This window comes from Corapipo altera, unplaced genomic scaffold, assembly GCF_003945725.1.
Source record: "Corapipo altera isolate COAL_440 unplaced genomic scaffold, ASM394572v1 305, whole genome shotgun sequence".
Lineage (NCBI taxonomy): Eukaryota > Metazoa > Chordata > Aves > Passeriformes > Pipridae > Corapipo > Corapipo altera.
In genome coordinates this window covers 251,918-270,680 of record NW_020885011.1, presented here as the reverse complement: position 1 = coordinate 270,680, position 18,763 = coordinate 251,918, and the positions used below count along the sequence as shown (strand labels likewise).

General features: G+C 52.2%; 2 protein-coding genes across 3 annotated transcripts in view; one reads left to right on the top strand and one right to left on the bottom strand.

The window, feature by feature from the left end:
• Window positions 1–2,994, top strand: part of DNAH17 (dynein axonemal heavy chain 17) — a 49,644-nt gene extending 46,650 nt beyond the window's left edge. The window contains exons 79-82 of one of the 2 annotated variants that reach the window (XM_027667491.1): window positions 581–763; window positions 972–1,115; window positions 1,637–1,862; window positions 2,591–2,994. In XM_027667491.1, coding sequence (XP_027523292.1) covers window positions 581–763; window positions 972–1,115; window positions 1,637–1,862; window positions 2,591–2,838 — 801 coding nt within the window. In that variant the 3' untranslated portion in view covers window positions 2,839–2,994. The remainder of the gene's footprint in view (window positions 1–580; window positions 764–971; window positions 1,116–1,636; window positions 1,863–2,590) is intronic. The other variant, XM_027667492.1, reaches the window with a different exon arrangement.
• On the bottom strand, window positions 2,147–18,555 carry PGS1 (phosphatidylglycerophosphate synthase 1). The gene is made up of 10 exons (XM_027667493.1): window positions 18,408–18,555; window positions 14,396–14,585; window positions 13,973–14,050; window positions 12,992–13,091; window positions 12,124–12,313; window positions 11,668–11,846; window positions 10,234–10,767; window positions 6,682–6,830; window positions 4,492–4,634; window positions 2,147–2,772 (listed from the first exon to the last, which is right to left on the bottom strand). Exons 1-9 carry the CDS (start codon window positions 18,551–18,553, stop codon window positions 4,515–4,517), a joined length of 1,686 nt encoding a protein of 561 aa, XP_027523294.1. The 5' UTR covers window positions 18,554–18,555; the 3' UTR covers window positions 2,147–2,772; window positions 4,492–4,514.
• Window positions 18,556–18,763: the final 208 nt, after the last annotated feature.

Sequence of the window (18,763 nt, the reverse complement as noted above, 5' to 3'; positions counted from 1 at the left end):
TGACAGCTGAGAGGCCAGGGGGTGGGGGGACAGATGCAGGCCCAGAAACAGCAGAGAGAGCAGGACTCATAACAATCAGGAAGGGGTGGTAGAAGGTGATTCCAGCCCAGCTGTGCTGAGACTGTCAGCCCAGGGACGGCGGCACATACGGCAGTGGCAGCACAGTCATACTGCTCTGATGGGGTTGAGATGCACCACTGGCAACATGTGGCTTATGTGGGGCTTCTCAGCAGGTGGAGAGAGCTGAGGAACCTCCATTCATGACGGCAACTACTAAAAATACAAATTTAAAATATAAAATAAAATTAAAAAAAAAAAAAAAGGCTTCTTCCTGACTGCCTGGACCTTACATGTGAGTTTCAGTCTCCACGGCCTCAGCTCTGACTTCCTTGGCTATTACAAAAGAGCTACAGCTTTTAAAGAGCCAAGAGCAGTTAGAAACAGAATGGAGCATTAGTAACAGAGGAGGCAGCACAGGGAAACACCAAGGCAGAAAAAGAAAAATCTTACCAACCTAATTAACCATAAACCTGCAGCATTTTTCCCTGGGTAAGAGCAGTTTATGGCATTCTCATTCCAGGTGAAGTCAGTCCTGGATGAGATCCTTGGGCAGCTGCCAGAACCGTTCAATATGGAGGAGCTGATGGCAAAGGCAAAGGAAAAGACTCCGTACACGGTTGTTGCCCTCCAGGAATGTGAGAGGATGAACATCCTGACCAATGAGATGAGGCGCTCGCTGAAGGAGCTGGACCTGGGACTGCAGGTATGGAGCAGGCAGCTGCCTGGATCATTTCCCAGGATTTCCAAAGCACTGTGTGCCCTTGCTGGAGCTCTTACCCGTAGCACTGTGGTGGGTGTGGCCAGGTGGCCTCAGGCTCCTGCTCTGCTCCAGTCTGAGCCCAAGCACATCCCCCTGCCTGTCCCACCACTGGCTGCAGGTGCCACTGCTCAGGCTTTCCTCTTTTTCAAAGGGAGAGCTGACAATTACATCAGAGATGGAAGAGCTGGCAAATGCTCTCTTCTATGACAGCATTCCAGAATCCTGGACACGTCACGCTTATCCCTCCCTCCTCAGCTTGGGAACCTGGTATGCGGACCTGCTCGTGCGGATCAGGGTGAGCAGAGTTCATGTGATGAACTCAGTCAGAGCTCAGGGCGTGAGTGGGTACTGCTGACACCACACCTCTCCCCAACAGTGCACTGGTTTATTGCATATGGTTTATTTCTCAGTATCACTTCAAGCAGCCTGAAGTACCTGAAAGGGGCTGTTCCCCCAGGGATGAGAGCACAAATCTGACCAGGGTTCCCATTACAGTACATCACTGTAGCAAAAGAGCATCAGCTCCCCCCATCACAACTCTGGGTGTCCCAGAAAAAAAAAAAATTTAATAAAACTGACTTTGTTAAAAAATAACAGTGGTATTTCCTGCACTGCAAATTCAGCTTCATTGCTGCAGGGGGGAATCTGCTGTTTATTCATCCCACCCCACCTCCAGCCAGTCCCCTACTCTGCAAGATTACCTGAAGCTCGGGTTAAGCAGTGAAGTGTCAGCTCTATCCCACTGTTCCTGGTGCAGTGTCCTGCAGTTCACAGCCCACCCTCCACCCTGAAGGACTCTGCTGCTTTATTTTCCAGGAACTGGAAGTCTGGGCAACAGACTTTGTGCTGCCTGCAACAGTGTGGCTGGCAGGATTCTTCAACCCCCAGTCCTTCCTCACAGCCATCATGCAGTCCACAGCCAGGAAAAAGCAGTGGCCACTGGATAAGATGTGTCTGGCAACAGATGTGACCAAGAAAACCCGGGAGGACATAACATTTCCACCTAGAGAAGGCTCCTATGTGCACGGGCTGTTCATGGAAGGTAAAGACTGCATCTTTGAGATGTTTCAGACATGGAGCAGGCCCAGCTCAGCCCTTCTCCCTCCTGCAGCAGAGCAGGTGTTGGCACTTGCTGGCTGATCTGCCCTGCCCAGCTCTGGCAGTGGGTCGGAGTGCAGAGCCCTGGCTCCAGGCTTAGACGCCAGGTGAGGGCAGCACTGCCCGGATCACGCAGCCTTTACAAACCAGAAACTCGTGTTTTGGCCACTCAGGCTGCAGCTCGTGAGCCCCAGGGTTGGGGTGGTTGGAGCCACAGGGCTCTAATGATTAAATATGTCACATTCTTATTTGATGTACGAGTAAGACAAATCGGAAAACTCAAACCTATAATAATTACTGCTGAAATGAAGGGGAAGGAGGCAGTTCAGCAGAGGAGCTGAGGGGTGCGCTTGGACAAGAGCACAGAGCACACAGGACAGTGTGTCGTAGATCCCACCACGGCCAGTTCACCTTTAGCTCTGCAATTCCCATGCAAAGCCGTGCTGAAGGGAGGGGTGGGGACAGAATTTATTCAGACATCCCACACACAGTAAGGCAAATGCAGTCCTGGGTCACAGTGAGTTGAGGACACATCAGCCCTAACCACTACTGAGCCACTGAACCCACCCTTCACCCTCCAGCTCCCACCCATCAGTAGTTGTGAACAAAGCCCCTGCAGTGAGAAGCCCGGGGCAGCTGTGAGGGTCAGCCAAGGCCACTGTCACGTTGCAGGTGCGCGCTGGGACGTGGCCTCGGGGTCGATCGCTGACGCGCTGCTGAAGGAGCTGACGCCCACCATGCCAGTCATCTTGCTCAGAGCCATCCCTGTGGACCGCGTGGACACCACCAACGTCTATGAATGTCCCGTCTATAAGACACGGATGCGAGGGCCCACCTACGTCTGGACCTTCAACCTGAAGACAAAAGAAAAAGCTGCCAAGTGGGTCCTGGCTGGTGTGGCTCTGCTCCTAGAGGCCTGAATTTTAATGTCAATGGAAAACAGCAAATGCTTTTACTTGTAAAAGCCTCCGAGTTGTGTAATTCAGAACCATTTTAGCAAAGTATCAATAAAACCAGTGCTGGCAGCGCTGCTGTGAGGCCCCTGCTCTTGCAGCCCACGGGGTTCTCAGGGCGGATACTGGTTTTCCACTGGTGGTTTCTGACGCGGCGCTGGTGGGGAGCCAGACCACCGTGGGAAGCCAAACGGAACAGCTGCACACAAGTGGCCGACTCCTTTCCCTCTCCTGGCTCTCTGTCTTCCCACAGCTCTTTGTGTAATGGCTCAGTGCAAACTGAGCAGAAACTCCTCACGCCCCGGGCACAGAGCACGAGTCTGGCTGGAGCAGACAGGAGAAGAAAGGTGCAGGTTTAACCCAGTTCACCCACGCTCCACCTCCACAGCCCAGAGAAGGTCCAGCTGAAAACAGGTCGCTCTCTGAGGTACATTACTTCTATTTCTAGGGTACAGAACCTACTCTGTCCTTTCTTTACAACAAATCATTTGTATCAGCAGTAACACACGTTAGGGCCAAGGCCTGTCCCTTTAGCATAAAATCAGTTCACCAAAATCCCACCCTGTGAAATATTTGAACAATTAGTACTAAAATACAGTTGCCTAAAGCTTCCCTTCCAGTTCATGGTCAGAGAAGCCCAAAGCACAGAGAGCTGCTTGTTTCTTTATAGAGCAGCAGCATTTATTATCAGTTACCACCGAGCTTCACACTTACCATCAGCCTTTCTCAGGAGCCAGAAATTCTGTTTGTGGCACTATCAGATCAGAACCCCCTGCTCATACCCCACCAGTGACAGAGAGCAGGCCCAGCCTGCGCTCTCACATGTTTTTACCTGGCTTCCACCCACTTTCTTTTCAGGATGTTAAGGTTCGAGCCTCCCATTTTCAGTAAGTAACATCCTAAACCCACATGAGCACCAAAGTCTTCTTCTGCCCCTCCACAACTCCTGAAAGACACTTGTAACATATCTGAATGTAAAGGAGTCAGGCACACTCCCCAAGGGGGAGGCCACAGTTAGGTGAGTAAAAGAGATGTGGGAACACGCAGCATCCTGGGCACACACACCAGTGCCAACTGCACAGGAACAGTCCAAGAGCCATGTCCTGAAGCTCAGAAGGGCTCGAGTCACGGGGCAGTCAAAGAGCCAGGAAACCCAGGATACCACAAAGCAGAAAAGCAAAACCAACCACCCTTGTTAACCAACACCTACAGGGGCAAAGCAAAGCTCTGACTGGATACAGTGACAAAACATTTTAGGTATTCCAGCAACGTTTTCTATTGGCTGGTCAAGATAAAACAAACACAGTCCTTCTCTGAAAGGGACATTTCAGAAATGGGAATTTTATTTCCATGCATGGAAAATACCCCTGTATGGGTCATGGGAAATAACCCTGTATGGGTTCTCTGTCAGTGACCCTTCCAGAACTTTTAGCAGATGAAACTCAACCTGGACCTCAGCACATCCCAATCCATGGCAGGCAGTATCTCAGAGGAAATGAGGTGCCTGGTTTTCCCCACATCATCTGTGTGTCCATTGTCTCTTTCTTCCATGTAAAAAGCACTACAGCTATTCACTGCAGTCAGTGCAATATAAATTCCCCATAATGGCAGCAAACTCACCCAAAGCAGCAGCTTTTCTTCTTTCAAAAGAAATTCTTGATCAGAGGTGTCACCAGCTTCACCCACAGCTTCACATAACGATTTGGCTGCTCAAACGTTGACGTTGAGACCACACCTGAGCAGAGGTAAAGCTGTTCCTGCTCCTAAACAGGGAAAGAAACATCACTGCAGTAAATCTCAAGTGTTGAATTATATAACGGTCTTTAAGAGAAGTGAATTCTCATGTAGAGCTGGCCAGGGATCCTGCCAAAAGGCTGCATCATTTCTCCTCAAGAATTAGCAATTTAAACTCTACAGAGAGCAAGGGCAGAGGGTTTTGCCTTTTTGTGCCTCACAGTTGCAAGAGCTGAGCTTCAGTTTCAAAAAACTCCTCAATCCCTGGCTGTAATTGCCAGAAGAGGAAACCTCACCCAAACCTCCCGGGACCGGCTTACGCGGCTCTTTCTAGACACAGCTCAGGCGCCGCGTTCTCAGATGAATGTGCAGTCGTGATCTCAGCTAAATTACCAGAAACACTCGGGCCCCCGCAGCGTGTACCCGACTGCTGAGGGAGGAAATGAACCACCCTGCTGATAACACACGCTCACAGCACGTGAGAGCAGTGCTTTGATCACAGGTGAGCGGGTTTGTTAGCACAGCCACTCAGGCTGCAGGACCTGCAGGCAAACAAGGAGCAGAACAGGTCCTGGAAGTCTGTTCATCGTCTTTTTTCATTAGTGAAGCTGTCACAAACAGCTGAAAATACTCTGCACTACTTAAATTCAGGGTGCAACAGGTAAGCAGGAACCAAGCACTGGAAAGTAACACCAAAAAGATGAACCAACAACAGAAGGAAGACATTCATGTGCTAATTCACCCTAATTTTAGAGCCTCAAATGCTCCAAGAGCTATAGTCAGCCCTGCTGTGCAGATTCTGCTCCATGGCCACACAATACAGTGAGGACTGAGCTGGAGGCAAGGCCAGTTCCCTGAATCAAGCTCAGTCCATTCAGAGGAGCATCCAGACACCCAGACCACTCACATTTCTTCCCAAATCTCAGCACGCATTTTTAAAATGGAACTAAATGTTACACAGACAAAGTGATTTCATGGCAGCATCCCAGGAACGGATTAAGTCTTCTAAAAAAGACCACAGAAAGTAAACACCCAGCCCATCTCAGAATCAGCTTCCAGCAATCGGGAATGGTTTAAAGCCCTTTGAATGAGATCACTGCAGCCCTGTGTGAGAAAATTCCTTTGTGTCACATTTCCATTGATTCTCCCCTTCCATTAGAAACAAGCAGAGGCAAGATATGAACTGAAATATTCAAGCAACTCTTCCAGTAATAGAATCGTTTTTGATTAGATACACTCTGACTCATCCCGGGGAAGAGCCCTGATGCAAGAGGGCAATTCCCATTGATCTTGCAGACAACTCTGCCAGGACCTGCCTCACAGAGTGCATTTCTGAGGTCCCCAGGTCACACAGAGGCACCAAATTGATCTGCTTTGTTGCAGAGCACTACAGGAGAAACAACTTGGGACAGACAGTTCTAGCAGAAGATTCAGAGTCAAGACAGTTAGAGAACCAGGCAGGATTTGGAGCAGGACCAGAACTGCTGAGCACTCCAAGCTGCCTAATTAAACCAAAAACAGCACAGAAAAACCCTAGGACACTGAACATCAAACCAGTGAAAAATTATTGTGTCAATATTATATAATGTCATATTATTATTCAAGATATGAATTATGTCATAGAACTTCATGGGCAACCCAACCAGCTCAGAAATCCTCTTCTAGTCCAAGCTCAGCCATTCCAAAGGCCTGGCCTCATTACCTCAGAGCACAGCACAGCCTTGGCAATGCCCAAATGTTGGGATTAAGGCCCAGAAGGTGCAGTGTGGTCAGTGAGCAGAGGAGCCAGCAGGCTCTCTGAATGCTCTCTGCACATCCAGCCCCGAGCACTCCCGGTATCCAAGGTCACTGGGGACACACATTCCTTCCTGTTATGGCCTCACTTCCCAGCACTGGGCACTCACAGCAGGCAGCTCATCAATAGTCACTTCACTGACAGCTCCTCAGGACTCCTCATGCTCCAGCAGCTTTTGAGTTATTGTAGCTGGATGTTTTTATCGCCACTGCATCATCAGCGTTCCCTGTGTGACCCAGAAGCACAACATTCCCGTTGCCTCCCCAGAATCCACTGCTTACCTGATGGAGCTGCTGCTGCAAGGTTTTATTTTCTGTCACTATCGCAACCTGGGCTTCCAAGTCACGATGAACTGATCGATACCCAAAATTCGGAGAGCCGATCAGGGTCAGGCAGGGCAGGTCACTCCCTGCCAGGTACAGCCAGAGGCCTGTGGGAAAAATGAGAGGAGAGGCAGCGTGGCAGCCTGAGGGGACAGCCAAGGTGGGCTCACACTGTCCCTTCACTCAGAGGGAATTAAACCCATTAAACACGGATTATAGATTCTGTACAGACCCCGAGAGCATCAGGCAGCCCAGCAGAGCCCACAGGGCCGTGACACTGCATGTTACTCATGGGGTGCCAAGGCACGGCCCAAACCCTGCCCCTCAGAGTGCCCTGACCAGGGGTGCAGCACCCTCAGAGAACCCCAAGGACACATTGTCCCAAAACAACTCAGGACAAGTCCCTGTCTCTGCATTAGAGGCTGTTTTGCATCATGGTAAATCTCAGAAACATTGAAAGAAGACAAACAGCTTTTCAGTGAAGGAACCAGCCTCAGAGCCCCAGGTCTGTCCAGCCTGTCCCAGAGACCAACCACCTTCATGGGACTGTGACATGACCCTGCTCTGATAGGTGAATTCACATGAAATAGAGACTCAGAAGACAAGTGCAAATTATTTCACCACCTCACTTCCTGAGGAGCCACCGGGGATGAGATGAGACTCTTGCCAGGGCACCTGGTCCCTGTAGCCAGTCACCATCACAGCTCCCACAGCTCTGCCTGCACAGAGAGCAGTCGGGACACAGCCCAGGATGGATTTTCAAGGCAAAGATGGAAACAACACATTATTCTCAAACACAGCACTGCAGCAGGGCAGGAAGGAACAGCCACAGGAGAGCCGGGACTGCTGCCAAGAAGAGGCTGCATGGCCACTCTGTGCACAAATGGAGCCGGGAAGCATTTGCTCTCCTCAGCACAGCCCTGGGTGGGTCCCTGGTAGAGGCTTATCCCCATGGCCAGTCACAAACTGCAACAAAGAACCTGTAGCATAAAAACCGCCTCAGCCTTAAAATAGCAGCAAGTTTCCTAACTCAGCCCCAGAGCAGTTCCAAGAATGCCTTGAGTAAGACGCTGCCGATTCACCGCCAGTTCCTGTAACCTCCTCCCCGCCCCCACAGCACACACTCACAGAGCTGGCACTGCCCTAAGGCCACAGCACCCCCGGCCCCACAGGCTCACCCCACCACAGAGGGGCCAGAGAGCCCATTGTGGGCTCCAGGAGCCACAGGGAAGCACTCGTGTGGCACAGAGATTTGACATGTTCTGCCACCAAACAGGACCCTACCAGAGCTGTTTGGTGCCTGGGCTGTTTGGTGACCAGCTGCTGGCCGGACCTCTGCCCAGGCAGTAGCCACAAGGAACAGGTTCCTCGCCTTCCCAAGTGTCCTGTGGCACTGTTTTTATGGCCACCTGGCAGGATCTGCTCAAACAGTGACTCACCTTTCCAGAAAGGGGAAGTGCAGCTTCCCAGCACCAGTCAATAGCAGTAACAGGGTTTATCTCTCAGCGCAGAGCCACCTGTCCAGCACTCTCCCACCAGCACTTGCCTGGAAGAGACCCTGAACCCAAGGGACATACTCATGTCACTCACACCACCATACCTGGGAACACAGCAGAGCACAGGCAGGCTTCAGGGTGTCACAGCAGGACAGCTGCTGGCAGTCCTGCTCACACGTGCACCATGGCTGTGCACGCTCTGCTACACCTGCATGGTGCTGTCCCACCTGTGCTGAGCTCTGCTCCACCTGCACTGCACTGCTACACCTGCACAGCACTGAACACACCCAGAACAGTCATCCCTGAGGACAGACATCCCTGGGGACACACCATTTGATGCTGTGTGTGCAGATATAAATGCTTTAAGGGGAGTGGGAGGGGTCTGCAGCACAGCTGCAGTGTTTAAGGTACGGCAGCCAGATCCTGTGGGAGACTAAAGGGTGCCTCAGCCCACAGAGAAAGCACCGATGGGCACTATTGGCTGCTGGGGATCTCATGTCCTCGGCCAGAAGCCAGGTTCCATGTGCTCCATGTACACCTGCTCTTCGTATCTCCAAGGTTTCTCCCTTCCTCCTTCCATCCTTGTCCTTTCTGCCACACACACCATGTGACTCCTGCAGAAGGAAACCCAGTGAATAAAGCATGTGCCAAGTGCAGAGCATGCCAGACAAGGAGCTACACACTGATCCTTCCAGCACTCTGAAGAGGAATGAAAACACGAAGCAAATGTCTCCAACTGTCCCCCTGCCAGGCACTGGAGCCGCTGAACTCCAAGCCCTGCATCCCCCTCCCAATGAACACCACACAGCAGAGAGAGCCCAAAGCACTACCCCAGGAGGCACTGCTGGCCCAAACAGGACCAATGGCCACACGCACTTTGGTAGCTGAGAAAAGCAGCCCATGCTTCCGAGCTCAGTCCATGCCAAATCACATCCCACCGGCAGTCAGCGATGCCCAGCAAACACAGAACCTGCGAACCACAGGTCGCTCAAACAAGTGCTTCCTGCAGGACATGGGACACCCCAGCCGGGCAGGCAGGCACCTCCCTTGGGCTGCCCTGCCTGAGACAAGGGTTTCCTTGTGCTAAGTTCCCAATAGCACTGAGGAGGAGCACTACACCCTGAGATCTGTTTGTGGTTTCAACACAGAGGCAGCTGGTAACACCTGTGGATTTTCAAGTCAAGAGAAGGCCAACTCAGCAGCTTTCCCTCCCCACCACCTCTGAGCCTTCCTCTGAGTATCCATGTGGGAAGCAGGGAGATGGAGGCATTCTCACAACCATTCCTCTCCAAAAGAGGAACCTCTCCAATGACAGCCTGTGAGAGCTGGGCACACTGTATCCAGCAGGAATGTGGGGTTTCCTACAGAAGACCCCAAGGACAGCATTCATTAACTCACTGCATCTGTTAGTCCATGTTCCTTCCTCAGCCCCTTCCCCTCTGGCTGCCCTGACTCTCAGATGCACACTCTGCAGTTCCTCACACACCACATCCCCTGTGTGCCATGCACAGGAGCTGCAACAAATCCCCCAGACCTGCTGCCAAGGGAACACGGTGGCCAGGACTGCTGGGGTGGTCCCAGGAGCAGCTCCCCTCCTGCCCCTGTCCCAGATCCTGCTCCAGGGTCCCCAGCAGAGCCTGCGCTTCTGACTGCTGAAACCAGACCAAGGGACATGAGAAACTGCACCACAGCCCTGACTGCATCATGAACACATCCAAATGCTTCCTTTTCTTTGCGCCATGTTTCTCATCCAGGCAGTGCCTCAGTGCCACCACCGGGACAGCCCTGGGACTGTATCAAACCAGAAATCCAGAGGCAAGGCGTGACTGCACAGTTGTCCCCCCAGCAATTCAGACCCTCCAGGTTTACGCAAGCAAGTTGTTCGGACCTTGGAGGAGCGTTTTGAAGGTTAAGCCCAGACTGGCACCCAGCCAGCCCCCCACTCCTTGCACAATCCAAACACGAAGCTCTCACACACCTCTGAGTAAGTCCCCTTGGGATAAGGACATCTTACCTTTGGCATGGAACGTCCACCCAGCACGGGAGTACTCCTGCAGCTGCACCCTCTCCTGCTGCTGCAGGTAGCAGACCTCGCTGTAAAACTGGTGTTCAATATAAACGTAGGCAGCAGGGATGGCACCTGCCACCCCCTTGGCACCAAAAAACCCATTGACCTCTGGTGAGGCCAGGAGGATCCGGTACTCAGCCCTCGTGCCCAGGATGAGGTCCATGTAGGCCTGAGTCAGGTTGAAGTAGCCAGTGGTGAGGTATATCCTGGCATCCCGCTCAGCCTCGGTCAGCAGTGTCTCTGTGACCATCTCATCTATTTGAATACCAAAAGGTTTCATTTGGATCAAGGGATAGATCCAGGTGTCAGGTTCTGGTTTCAGACCCCCAGATGCTTGAGAGCCTTGCTGGGATAACAGAGAGCTGCCTGGATGGCTGCTGTGGAAAGTCTTTGCATGAAGGAGCTCTTGCCGTGTCCGGGCAGAGTTGATGACCTCCATGACCCTCCGGTTGGCAATCTCGCAGTAAGCCACCTTGTCTCCTGCAGGAAAACCCCGAGAGATGGTGTCTGAGACCGACAGGCACAGAGCTATGTGTCACCTATTACATACCAGGAAAAACACTGACAGGACACCTATACGGGAACAAACAGGAGCCAAAACAGAGTGGACACAACTTTCTGGCCTGAGGCCCAAACCAGCTGTTTCAAGGTTGGCAGAGCTACGTCACAGAAGAGAAATATTCAGCAACTGGCAGCAGCCTGAAAAATCCTCTGAGGAAGGAAAGGATCAGGACAAGGCTAAACTGGCAACAAAGAATGAGCTGGAACACACAAAGAAACCCCCGCCCCCAGACTAAGCTTACATCACCCAGCAGTGCAAGGCCAGGACAAAACCTGATGACGCAATCAGCCTGGCACATCGATGCCCTTCTCTGCCCGCTTCTACGCTTGTTCCCGGTCTTCCTGATCCAATTCCCATTTGATTCCAGGAACAAAGTCTACTACAAAACACTTAACTGCCAACAATAGCACCACATTCATGAACCGCTCAGAACACACACACCCAGAACACCCGAAACTGCAGCCGCTAATATCAGAAAAACCTCTCGGGGAACTGAAGTTCTTGTTTAAGGCCAAAAGCAGCACATTTATGAGGAAGCACTGAGACAGTTGCAGAGTTACTTCCAGCCTCTGCATGCCCTGCCAGATTAGCCTGTGATAGCCACTGTGCTGGGAAAACTCTGACAGACCCAGTCTTGAAACTTGAGCAATTTTGATTTTAATACTGGATGGCACAAAACAGGAAACCCCACAATTTGAACAATGGTCAGGCACCCAGAAATTCCCAAGTGGATGGAGTTCAAGGCATCCTTAAACCCCAGCTGTCACTTCCTTCCTCTGGATACCATCACTCAGCCAGGTGAGACAGCTCTCTCCTACCTTGGTATGGGTGTACCATCCCCTCCATCATCTGGACTGTATCATCCCTCTGCAACTGCAGGGACACATCTCCAATTGCGTCCACGAGCTCCGTGAAGAAGTCTGCGATCTCTGGAGAGTCCTGCAGCAGGACATAGCGGTCCTGCCGATTGGTGAAGTACAGATCACTCAGGTTTGCGCTGAAGAGAAAGGGAAGAGCTGAGTTCAGGGTATGGGCACAGGATCCTCAACCTCCCAGCCCAGGCTACAAGAGATCTTTCTTTTTTCCCTTTAAGAAAAACTCTCTTTCATCGGGGAATCTCATACAGAAGAGCTGCAGTTGCTCTCCCATCTCAGAAAAGCAGTAATAGGACCACGGTGGAAAGTCCAGATGTTCAGACAACTCTGGCAGCACAGACACCCTGCCCAAATCCCAGCAAAAGGAACCATGCCAAGGCTGGAGGCAGCAGGACTCACCCACTCAGGATCACATTGTCATCAAAGAGATACACCTTGATGTGCTGCAGCCCAATGGTCTCATTGAAACGCTCTGGAATCAGGAGCCGGAGAAGTCCACGCAAGTTTGGGGTGTGGAAGAGGGACACACGGACTTTCTCGGGAAATCGCTGCAGCAGCGGGATCAGCATTGTCCGAGAATTCTTCCTGCCTGGGAGAGAAGGGGAGTTTCACACAAGGATCACACAGATGGGACACATCATGGCACAGCTCCATGTCACAGTTACAGGGTGAGCACCCATCCCATTCCATCCTATCTGCTGGCATCCTATCACTGGTTTTCCCTTTTTTGTTTGTTTTTTTTTTCCAAATCACTTTCATTTGCACTACGTCAATATTGAAAGCAACATCCAGAACTGTAAGTTCATGGATGAATGGGCCTTGGAATCAGTCACAGAGCAGGTCTGACACCTTTCAAGCTTCTTAATCAAGCCTCACCAGCACTGGTAACACATCTGCAAGAGTCACCACAGAGGTTCCTGATTCGATGTGCCGCTTCCAACAATTCCAACAATTCCCACTCTCCTTTCAAAATGAAAATGTTAGTGAGCATGAGGTATAAGGGCAAATGCACTGAGAAGTGAACCAAGCAAGAACGCATAAGTCGCCCAGAGCAGTTTGGCCCTTCTTGCTCCTACCACCTATTTTTGGAGAAAAGCGGCTCAGCTTGAAGATTTTCTGGGAATGTGCAGCTCTGGAATGCAAAAGGCAAATACTGAAAGGTGCATGATTTAAGCAAGTATGTCCAGTTGGCCAAGACAGCTTCTATGAAAAAAACAGTTCCTCCAGCCTAAATCAGGCTCTGACAAAAGCAAAGCACAGTTCCTACCCCGGGAGCCCCTGGTGTAGTCCAGGAGAATGGAAACTCTGAGGTCAGGAGAGCCTGTTGCTTGCAGCGATTTCTCCAGCGTTTCTTCTAAGCAATCCACCTGCAGAGAGAGTTCTCTCCTCATTACAAAAGCAAATAAAGCTTTGCAAGAGAAGTGCTCAGCAGCAGGAGGCTGTGGCCAGGACAGCTCCCACGCCCTGGTGTGAGTCCTTCCTTCTTGTGCCAAACACAGCTGGTTCAGCCTTTGCCTCTGCCAGCCTGGCAGCTTCAGCAGCCTAAAGCCACAGATCAAAGGGCCTCAGTTTTACACGCCCACATTCTTCAGGTCTCCCAAGAGCAATTAATATTAGCAGAAAAAATCCCAACATCATTCCTAAATCACAGATTTGCATCACCAAAGACAAACCTTGGTAGGAGTTCACTGAAGAGGCCATTTTATTCTTTAACTACAAGGCTGTTTTTCACATGCAAATTCAAATCCTGTGTGCAAGCCCAGACAAAGCTGGGCACAAATTCTGTGCAGGCTCCATCCACCTTTACCCTGCCAGAGAATTTGCATCCTAACACCAGAACCTGACTAAGGCCAGGCTTCTCCCTAAAGCCCTTGGCAATAATGATTTGTTTCCAGAGGGAAGAACAGAAAAGGCAAAGTTGACCTCAGTCTCAAATGCAGAAAGACAATCCTGAATCTGTGTTCTGCACCTGGAGCACCAAACACAACACTCTACACCTATAGCTTGAATCATGTTCAAGAAAATGCCAGGGAAGAACAGATTCCTATGATGCAGGTTCTGCAAAGCCCCCTGAGCACCACAAACACCAGGTCAGTCCCCTCTGACAGGCCCAGGCTCACTGTCCCCTGAGGAAGTGCAGCAGTTCTCTGGCTCTGTACCAGGTCTAAACCAGAAATGCCTAGTGCCTCCCTTCCACATCCCTCCCCTGCACTCCCTTCCTGCCCTTCCCAAACCCCTCCACACTCACCAGCTCCTGCTCAAGGAGCCCTGTTCCCAGGTACAGTGAGGCCATCACCACCCGCTGCTTGGCTGCTTTGATCTGCACCTGGGAGTAGCAGAAAACAAGTTCAGTTTCCCACTGGGTCCCGAGGAGCCATCGGCCCAGCAGTGCCCCAGGAGGATCCCTTCAGCTGCATCTCCACACTGGCTCTCCAGCCTCGAGGGAGGAAAGGGTGACACAGGGATAGGGATGACACAGGGGGCTCTGCAGAGCCATAGCAGCACCATTGCTGCATCCAAAATTCAAGGAAGAAATCAGTGCTTTCTGGGAAACTGAGGAACTCATTCCCTGCAGCTAAAACTATTCCATAAAAAGAGCAGTTACCAGGCAGCAGCTGCAACACTGGGACTGTATCAAAACCATTCCCATAACTTGGAGCCCACACCTTACCTTCAGGAGTTCATAGAATTCTGCGGGGGACGAAAGCACCTTGACGTGTGAGCTGGAGATCCCAAACTCTGGGACCAGATTCCCGATCCACTGGAACCTGTGTGCTCCTTCTGGACAGAGTGAACACGGTGGGGCTGTGATCACTGGAACAGGAGGGGTGAGCAGTGGGGCTAGAAGGAGCCATGATGATCTGTGGAAATAAAGATGGAGAAATTCTTTATGGTGGAGGTTTTGCTTCCCACAAAGCCTCCAAGGAGGTAAAGAAAGAGCTGCAGTCAGGGCCAATACATGGTAGGGATCCACAGTGGCAAGAATGCCTTTCCCTTTCCATAATCCCAGCTGGATCACCAAAGCCAAATGTAGAAACAGAAACACAGATCAAAGATGGCAGAACAAATCTGAACATCACCAACTCTTTCCCCAAGCTGGCAGGAAGACGAGGAGAAACAACTCCTTCTTCAGGACAACACGGGAGAGGAAGGAGGCCGGGAGCTGCAGGATCTGAGGGTGTGGGGGCTCAGGTGTCTGGCGGTGCAGCAGTGGTACCACCTGTACCTGTCATCAGCCACTTGTGAATCACCTCCATTGCACATGCATCAGCTTGACCATGGCCAGCACTCCCCTCATGTCCAGCTTCATTCCCAGCTGGGCTGAAGTTGTTCTGTTTCAGGTAAAGACGTTTAAAGATCACACTGCTCTAAAGAATAAAATGCCTCAATCCCTCAATTTTATCCAAAAATAGATCTGCAGCACACAAGATGCCCCAGTGCAAGCCCCAGCAAAGGCAGGGCAGTCACACCTCAAGAATGACCCACCAAAGGAGCAAGTGCATCACAGCAGTAACACACCAAGAACCACCACAGGGATCCATCCCTCTTCATCAATGCTGCCAGCATTCTGCACAGGTAAAGAAGAGATCACGACTTCCCTTGCAAACCTCACAAAACTGTGAGGGAAACAGCAGGAAGCTCATTCTTCAAAAACACACTTCAGAACAAATTTAATTCTCTTGAAATCACTTCAGGAAAAAACCAGCTTGCTGCCAGCGTCACGCTGGAGGTGACAGGAAGCAAGTGGCAACTTCTTCTCTCCAGAGGTTTCACGCATGCAAATTCATCCAGTCATACAATAACCCCCAGCAGGACTCTGTCCACATGACAAAACCACATTTCAACACAATTAGCAGCAGCAGCTCCCATGAGATCCAGGAATCCATGAGCAAGGGACTGAACTGCATCCCCAGACCCGACAGGAACCGTTCCAGTCTGCAAACCCTGCTCGTGGGAGTCGGGCTTCTGGGGACAGGACCGGAGTGGTCAGTCTCACCCAAGGAACAGCAGGCAGCCACCATCCCGTGGCCCATCCTGATGATTCCACTGCCACCACACACCACGAAGAAACTTGATTACAACCTTTACCAGAACTTGTTACACGGAACTTTTGGGTTTTACCACAGTCCAGAGCCCAAATGACCACAGATTCCAGGAAGATGATTTCACTCATCTGGTTCATGATACAACCCTGGATCTTCACAGGATTTCCAAATACCCTTACAAGGAAACCGATTTGCAGTGGTGTTTCCTGGAAAATCCACAAGTTTGTCACTGACTATTCATCGCTACCAAAATCTGAGTCAATCTGTGCAGGAATTCCTGGGATGGGGGGTTTCAACAGATCATGTGGACTGGGCTTGGCCTGCACACCCAGATGTGACACAGATCACCAGCATAAGCTGTAAAAAACAATGCAAATATCCCCTAAAAGGTGCCAAAAATATCGAAGCAGAACAGAAACACAAGAAATACCATTTTTCAGACACATTCTCTTCAGTCTCTACAGAACCTGAGTAGGACCTTTGCTCATGTCACGTCTCACAGGCCACAAACAGGGAGCAAATTCCCACTGCTCCATCATCACAAGGCAGCCCAGCACACAGAACTACAGGGATTCACACTGGATCCAGAAATACAGGTTTTTAAAATGCACCAAATGTTTGGCCCACAGAGCAGTGGCAGAGTCAGGCTCTAACCTGGTCCCGTGGGTCACAAACAACATCCTCTGGAATTATTCCCAGCGAGGAAGCAGTGGCAAATTTTATGTATTTTACAATAAAAATCAACAGAGATGATATTGTCCTCATTATGCCACTGGCCAATCCAATTACACTTCCAGAAGCCAGACCAGCAACCAAGCAGACACTTTCCAGAAACATGATTCCCAGAAGCCACCTTCTGGCAAGGACTGTTGGAATTGCGAGTCTGACTGCACCTGCCTCCCTGCCCGTGGCCTGGGGCAGCTCTGGGGCAGCTCTGGGGCAGCTCTGGGGCAGCTCTGGGGGCAGCTCTGGGAGCAGCTCTGGGGGCAGCTCTGGGGGCAGCTCTGGGGCAGCTCTGGGGCAGTTCTGGGGCAGCTCTGGGGGCAGCTCTGGGGCAGCTCTGGGGCAGCTCTGGGGCAGCTCTGGGGGCAGCTCTGGGGCAGCTCTGGGGCAGCTCTGGGGCAGCTCTGGGGGCAGCTCTGGGGCAGCTCTGGGGCAGCTCTGGGGCAGCTCTGGGGGCAGCTCTGGGATAGTTCTGGGGCAGTTCTGGGGGCAGTTCTGGGGGCAGCTCTGGGATAGTTCTGGGGCAGCTCTGGGGGCAGCAGGCAGCACCAAGCTGTGCTTGGAGCATTTGGGCTCTAATCGGATCATTTGGAGGAACATCAACCTGCAGCACCAGCACTATTTTTGTGCTTCTGAAGGTTTGAGCCTTCAGATTAATTCTTTGCAGTTGAATTGATCCCCACTAATTCCATCCTCCACATTTTTTTGTACCTACAGAATTTACAGTGTGTCTACACTGTTCAATCTTTTAACCCAATACTGAAATTTACACCTTATTCAGCACTGAGCCTACTCTCTGCTAGAATTATCAGATAAATCTGTATTTTGCTCCAGCCACAGAACCACTGGCACAGCAACCAGCTCCCAAAGCAGCAGCTTCTACCCGCTGGTGACTGACATCAGCTCAGTACCCAAGTACCACCAATCCCTCCAACCACGCACACACGTAACATTATGAAGAAATCATCAAAATTCCACACTGTGACAAACCAGGTTTCAGAGGAACAAAAAATGGGGCAGGGGGAGCCCTTCCCATCCCTACTCCACATCACTGAGGAAACTGAAAAGAGAAAACGGAACCAAAAGGAACCACCTCACATCACTTCTGCATAAAAAGCTGATCCTAAAAAGAAATTAGGGGTTTTCTGGTGTGTGTTCCATTTTTAAAGACGTGGGTTTGGTACAGACACCCACAATGGAGCTGAAACTCTTATTCACTGTCAAACCTCATCTGCAGAGCCAGAGGTGAAGTGAAACTGTGGGACACGACGTTGTCCTTTCACCCACGCACACGGGGGGATCTACGCTGCTGCTCTTTGAACTCAGTGGTCGCTTTCCAGGGCTCAGTCTCATTTATCTATGCTAAAAATACTGATGAGACCAAGAGAGAGGTGTGGAAAGAAATTCCTTGGCTTAACCAAGAACACAGAGCATACTGATGATCCATCTCCTCCACCACCGTGGTGACACTGCCGGGCAGAGTGTCCCCTGCCCCTCACCCCTCTCCGCCTGGCACAGCCCCGGCACAACCGGGACCGACACCTCTTCTCGGCCCCTTTCCGCGTCTCGCCCTCCCCGACCCCCTCGGCCCGCGCGGGTTGTGCTGCACCTGTGACAGCCGAGGGGAGCCTGGCCCTGGACAGCGCCCGAGCGACAAGAAAACAGGGAATGACGGGGAAAAGAAGCTCAGCTGTTGCCCTAAGGGCGATCGGACAGCGGGGCGGGCTAAAGCGGGCTGCGGAGCAGAGCCGGACCCGACTCCGGGCAGGTGGAGCCAGGTCGCCCCTTTCCCCATCCGCAGCGCTTCCAAGGGGCTCGGCCGGACCAGAAAGGGGAAGCGGCGAGCGGGGGAGCCCCGGTAACGCGACACCTCCCGGTCCTGGGGGCAGCCGGCGGGGCCCGGCCGGTCCTTACCTGCGGGCGCGGCGGTCGCGGCCGCGGGAGAGGCGGTCAGAGAGGCGGCCGAGCAGCGCGGCCAGGCCGAGGCGGCCGCGGGGCAGCCAGGCCGGGGGCAGCCAGGCCGAGAGCCGCCGCCACAGCGCCGCGCCGCCCGCCGCCATCACCCGCGCCTTCCGCTTCCGCGCTGCCATGGCGACACCGCCTTCCGCTTCCGCCGCCGCCGCGCCCGCCCCGCCCGGGCCCGGCCCGCGGCTGCCGGGGGGCCCGGCCCAGGCACGGGGCCAGGAGGGGCCGGGAGGCGCTCGGAAAGGGCTCGGTGTCCGGCCGGGCCGGGACGAGGCTCCCCTGGTCCCCGCATACGTGGGACGGGC

Coding starts and splice junctions, on each gene's coding strand:
- PGS1 (XM_027667493.1), bottom strand. CDS start 18,553: ATGGCGGCGGGCGGCGCGGCGCTGTGGCGGCGGCTCTCGGCCTGGCTG. Junction 13,092..13,972: donor GGCTCCTTGAGCAGGAGCTG/GTGAGTGTGGAG, acceptor CTCTCTCTGCAG/GTGGATTGCTTAGAAGAAAC. Junction 10,768..11,667: donor GATGGTACACCCATACCAAG/GTAGGAGAGAGC, acceptor GTTTTCCTGCAG/GAGACAAGGTGGCTTACTGC.